Source organism: Pygocentrus nattereri, chromosome 17, assembly GCF_015220715.1.
Source record: "Pygocentrus nattereri isolate fPygNat1 chromosome 17, fPygNat1.pri, whole genome shotgun sequence".
Lineage (NCBI taxonomy): Eukaryota > Metazoa > Chordata > Actinopteri > Characiformes > Serrasalmidae > Pygocentrus > Pygocentrus nattereri.
Window position 1 is genome coordinate 9,629,861 of NC_051227.1, and position 6,000 is coordinate 9,635,860.

At 43.1% G+C, this 6,000-nt stretch overlaps 1 protein-coding gene across 11 annotated transcripts in view; it reads left to right on the plus strand.

The window, feature by feature from the left end:
• Positions 1–6,000, plus strand: part of wu:fb16f03 (eukaryotic translation initiation factor 4 gamma 1) — a 60,261-nt gene that overhangs the window by 21,546 nt on the left and 32,715 nt on the right. For 10 of the 11 annotated variants that reach the window (XM_037546563.1, XM_037546561.1, XM_037546564.1 and 7 more), the window contains 2 exons: positions 431–628; positions 1,354–1,447. In XM_037546563.1, coding sequence (XP_037402460.1) covers positions 431–628; positions 1,354–1,447 — 292 coding nt within the window. Of the gene's footprint in view, positions 1–430; positions 629–1,353; positions 1,448–4,676; positions 4,885–6,000 lie in introns of those variants that run through there. The other variant, XM_037546571.1, reaches the window with a different exon arrangement.

The following is a 6,000-nucleotide window of genomic DNA, read 5'->3' on the forward strand; positions in this document are numbered from 1 at the left end:
AACCCGATAGAACACCTTTGGGATGAATTAGAGTGGAGACTGCGAGCCAGGCCTTCTCGTCCAACATCAGTGTCTGACCTCACAAATGTGCTTCTGGAAGAACGGTCAAAAATTCCTATAAACACACTCCTAACCCTTGTGGAAAGCCTTTCCAGAAGAGTTGAAGCTGTTAGAGCTGCAAAGGGTGGGCCGACATCATATTAAACCCTATGGATTAAGAATGGGATCTCACTCAATTTCATGTGTGTGTGCAGCCAGACGACCGATTATTTTTGGCAGTATAGTGTGTGTATATAGCAATTTTGAGATTCCCAGATAATGATTGACCTTTTTGTGTTCTGGGGTGGTTTTTGTGATTGATGGCATGTTCCTAAACACATATATCGTTTAACTAATTAGTGACTTGGTCTCTTTCTTTCTCACCCTGCAGCCGTACTATACCAGTCGGCCCACTTTACCCACCAACCCTGCTCGGGTCCAGCCTAGCTCTGCCCCCCGACCAATCCCCCCTCCACATGGGACACATCCCCCTCATGTATTCCAGCCGGGGTCCCAGATGATGATGATCCCCCAGCAGCCAATCAGCTTCCCCAGCTCACAAGGAACCGCCTACTACATACATGGACAGGTAAGACTGATGACTGATCAGTGAAGATTATCAGTGCAGTTCAGAGCCAAGAAAGGAAGTAAATAAAGCTAGCTTACCAAGAGGGAGGCGGAGTGCCAGGTAAGACTGCCAGAGGGAGGCGGAGTGCCAGGTTAGACTGCCGGAGGGAGGCGGAGAGCCAGGGAAGACCGCCGGAGGCAGGCGGAGTCCCAGGTAAGACCACCATAGGCAGGCGGAGTCCCAGGTAAGACTGTGATTTTGGTGGTATTTGAGTTTTTGTCTGTTACATTATGCAGAGTAAACAGAGTCAGACTCTAATTAGTACCGTAAGCAGCTCAGCACTGCGGTCTTACCTCCCTGTAGGCTGTTTGCAGGGAGTGAATAGTGTGAAGGTCCGTGAGTTTGAATGAAAGCCTTTGTGCGAATGACGCTTCCTGCCCTCATGTGCACACATTCCCGCATATGGATTTTGCTGATGACCCCCCTTTCAAAATGGTGTTTGTCAGCTGACCGTCTGGACAGTTCCTGATTGTACCACACCGAGGTGTGAATGTGGGGTTGGTGGGTGGGAGGGTGACCAGTCTTTTTGGGTGTGAAGAGTGGGTTTAGGCAGGGACATTCCAAATGTCGTCACGCTGTGGTGACGGAGAGAAGTGGGTGATTGTAATTCCTGCTGAATAAGAGGCCTGTAGATAACTCCTCTCTCTCTCTCTCTCTCTCTCTCTCTCTCTCTCTCTCTCTCTCAGTCTCTCTCTCAGTACCGCCCCTCATACGTGGCTCAACAGTACCAGGTTGCCGGCTCTCCAGGATTTTACACTGGAACCAGCCCAGCTGAGTACGGTATGTAAAAAAAAAAAAAAAAAAAAAAACTCAACATCTGCTGTTCTGTACTAACCTTATGTCAGTTCGGGGGGGGGTATTTGTTTATTTATAGTTTTAAATTATTACAGTGTACCGTGGTGATTTTCACCTGTTCTTTAAAAGGCGAGTGTGTGTGTGTGTGTGCGTTTGCACCCTCTAGTGGTGTCATTGTTTTTGAACTCTGTGATACTCATGAACCCTTTCACCTGTGGTAGAACAATGTATCTGTCTGTGGAAGCAGAACATCAAAATTATGACTTGGATTCTGGAAATAATGACTTTTTAGCTTTAAAGATTTTAAGCATCTGAAATAATGGAATGATGCGTCAGAATAACTTTGAGGTTTTGACATAGTATCTCAAAGGAAGGAATTTATAATGGTTTTATTTTGACTTGATACAGCATTATTTTGAAATACATCATCAAAGTAAGTTTTCAAAATTAGTATCTTAATGACTTTTCTTGGAATTTTTTTTCTTGGAATTGTGAACTGCTATTTTTCTTGACGTTTTGCTTTTGTTTCTTGAATTAACGAGTTATTTTCCTCAAATTCTGGCTAAATGTCTAAAAATAGTGACATTTATATTGAGAACAGTTTCTCTAAATTTTGATTTAATATTTTGTAATGGTGCCATAGTGTTAAACTTTTTTTTGAGAAAAAAAATTTCTTGACATTTTTTGACTTGGTGTCTTGAAATGCATACCATTTCAAAGTAAGTATAGTTTCTCAATTTTGACCAAATATCTTGTTTCAGAAATACTATTGTAACTTAAAATCTTGCCTTTGTTCCTCAAAATAATTTCTTTCCTCTACCTCCCAAGAATGTGCAGCTCAGTTTTTTTTTTTTCTTTTCTCAGTTTGCTTCTTTATTTTTGCCAGTGTGACTGACTCGGTATGCTTTTTTTTTTTTTTTCAGACCAACTACGTCTTTTAGTACTTGCTGATAGCATTCTGAGTAACCTACTTAGAATTAAGTCATTGTTAGTGTAAATAAGTGCCATGTACCTTTTTTAAAAATGAAATCATTCAAATCTAGCTGATATTAAATGAACTGCATTAGCTAGCTAAGCTACATTAGTTATCTTTGCTTGAGTAGCACTGCTCTGGATTACATTCCACGTCAGTAAAGCACTCTTGTACAGCTGTAAGAAAAATACATTTCATAGTTTTGATCCTTGTCTGTCTCTGAACTTGGTGACCAGCAGGATTCACATCCAAGTAGCTCACTTGTGGGGTTTTATGTCTTGTTGGAGTCTTTTGTTTGGCTGTTTTCAGCTAATTATTCTTTGGTGACCTTACTTTGAGTGTTTGACTAGACCATCTTGTATAGACAACGCCTGTGATTTATATACTCACACTGTATCAAAACTCTCCATCCATGCTACAAGAAGCAATCTCTACAGACAGATCAGTCTATGGACAATTCATTTTCATTCAGAAATAACACACCAAGTACTGAGTAAACATGCTGAGAAGCTGAGCTACAGCAACACTAACTACTAAAACCAGGCAGTGTACTTGCTAGGACAATACATCTTCTCTAGAGCCTGCTGTAAAGAGGCAATGTAAAAAAAAATCGGCATCTTAATATTTACTCTGAATAGATTTTGCGAAGTATAAAGATCAGGGTTATAGTGTTAGGAACTGTTTAAGCAACGTCTGATAGACTGGCCGGTTCAACGATGTAGGCATGCAGTTAATTGATATGCATATAAAGTTGTTTGCTATGTTAGCCTCGCAGCTCCAGTGAAGTAAAGAGTCAAGCTTCAGACATCAAACATGTTTTGGCTGATGGACTATATCTGGGGTGGGGTGGGCTGGTGGGTTGTGTGCATTTATTTTTTTTTGACAGATTATGGCTTTAAAGGACGCAAGTACAAACACGTACCTGTTGGTATTGGACAGAAGGGCCTGTCTATGCCAGGACGTGATTAGCTGGCTCTTTCAGTGGCAGACTGCGAGATATGGTGCCTACAGACATTGTTAATTGAAAATATATTTCTTGTCACCAGTAATTAAATTGCAACCTCATTACGTCGTGTGCAGCTGGAGTTTGTCAGCAGCCACTGTTGAGCAGGGCACGTAGGCTGGTTGTCATTGTTGCTTTTTTACTGTTCTTCTTGTATTTGTGTTAGACTCTCTGTATATTGCTTTCGGAGGAAAACCTTGTATCTCCAAAAGGGTAACTTTACAGGAGAAGGAAAAAAGCCTTCTTTACTTTTAATGAGAGTCAATGGAAGCAGAATCTTTTTTTCAAGTAATTCTGTGCTGTTTCTTTTGGTCCATTAATCATGAAATTTCCGCACAATATAAGGAACAACAGGCATTTTAAAATTATGTGAAAAACTTAAAAAGTGGAGATATAAGGTTTTGTTCTGACGAGATGCTAGATAGGTAAATTTGATAGATTAGATGCATAATAATAAAACGGAGGAAACGTTTGTGAGCATTTCCGTGGTGGTTGCTAAGGTTTTGCTAGGCGGTGGTTTCCCAGGTGCTTGCTATGTTTTGCTTTGCTGTGGTTTCCTAGGTGGTTGCTGATGTGTGGCTATATCGATGCTGTGGCAACCCAGGTGGTTGCTAAGTCATTGCTGATCCATACTTGTTTGGAAATCATTGCTGATCCATACTTGTTTGGAAATGCTGTTCCAGTATTCTCTCTCTCTCTCTCTCTCTCTCTCTCTCTCTCTCTCTCTCTCTCTCTCTCTCTCTCTCTCTCTCTCTCTCTCTCTCTCTCTCTCTCTCATATGCCTATTGACTTCCATATATAGTGCCAGGAGCTGTCAAGTATTAGGTTGCAGTGCAGTGATTAACACTTGCTCTCATTTATAATCAGCCTCCCAGCCACAAGGGAGCGCTGTGCAGGTTTTCCCCACTTAGAGCTAAAGCACTAAAAGAAACTCTGACTTAGGATCAGCTTCGTCCTTTACTGCGACTAAATGTGTTCTCAGTCGAACGTGGAGTGACTTCCGTACAGCCACTGGAATGATTAGCATGCAACCACTTCATGGAAGCGTGCAGACTAACTGGCTTTCCCGTGGGGGTGGGGGTGGGGCGGGGGGGGGGGGGGGTGTTATTTTTAACACAAGTTGCTGAGTGACACCACACACACGTATACACACATCACCATCCTCCCTGTGGATCATATCGCTCGCCGGCGGGCGGGCGGTCATGCAAACACACTCAGACGCTTAGCGCCCTGCCCTGCCTTCACACAATCACCACAACCCTCAGCACTGACTGACCTGCATGCCCAGAGAGAGAGGGAGAGGGTCAGGGAGAGAGAGCAGGAGAGGAAAGAACTTTACGTGGAGACGCAGCAGACGTGAGTAGGGAGTGAAACAAGCGAAAGAGAGGAGTGCTAGGCAGGAGAGAGGGACGATGGGGAACAGAGCGTCCAGCAGGAGTCCAGAGGGTACGTGCATGTGGACACTTGTTCTCTTTTCTCTCTCGGTGTCATTCCTTTTCCTCCCGTCCCGTGTGTTTCTCCGCACCCCTTTTCTGTGACTCATATCTTAGGCCTTTATTTACAGTGGCGGGACTCCTTCCAAGAATCTTCTCTCTCTCTCTCTCTCTCTCTCTCTCTCTCTCTCTCTCTCTCTCTCTCTCTCTCTCTCTCTCTCTCTCTCTCTCTCTCTCTCTCTCTCTCTCTCTCTCTCTCTCTCTCTCTCTCTCTCTCTCTCTCTCTCTCTCTCTCTCTCTCTCTCTCTCTCCCCCTCTCCCTCTCCCTCTCCCCCCTTCTGTGTGGGATTTTGACTATATTTAGTCTTCAGCCTCCCTGGTCAACAATGCCGCCTCAGTAGTGCCAGTTCAGTGACAGAGAGAGTGAGAAAGTGATCGAGAAGGTCTAAAAATGGTCTTGGTGGTCAGATTTTTGCTCTTTTAAAATAATCTGTTAATAATCCGATTAATAGCTCAATCGGAATAGAATATGTCCATGTAAACACCTCATTCGGAATAGTCTAGTCCGATTGAGGCCATTCAGAATGCAAGTCCTCTCCGATTGATCGAGGTGGGTAATCCTGTGAATAATCTGATAAATGGAAGAATAATATCCGCGTAAACGCCTGTATCCGATTAAATTCCCTATCGGAAAGTTTAAGTCCGTTCTGCATGTTTTTTGCGTCATAGTGAGAGTTTATACCGTTCAACACGGCAGAGCAGAAACTGGTCTGCAGAGGAGACGAAGTTCATGCTCTGAGCTTTAAAAGATGGCGGGGGTATGGATGTCCAGCTTATGTGTCTTCCTCTCTGCCTTCTTTAATAAGGACATGTGAAGGACGTTTTCCTGAGTCTGACGTCATTTTAAAGCTTAAAAACACAAGCACTGCTCACTGCTGCTCATCTCACTCTGACTGGATTCACGGGATGCTGGTTGTCAGGGTAACATCTAAGAGATTGACTACATGTGCAAAACATTTTGGATATGATTACTTGTAGAGCGCATGTAAACAGATTTTCCATCATATTGTTGAGTGGAGTGAATATAAACACCTCACTTTTAATCTATTACTGGAATATATTCAACTAG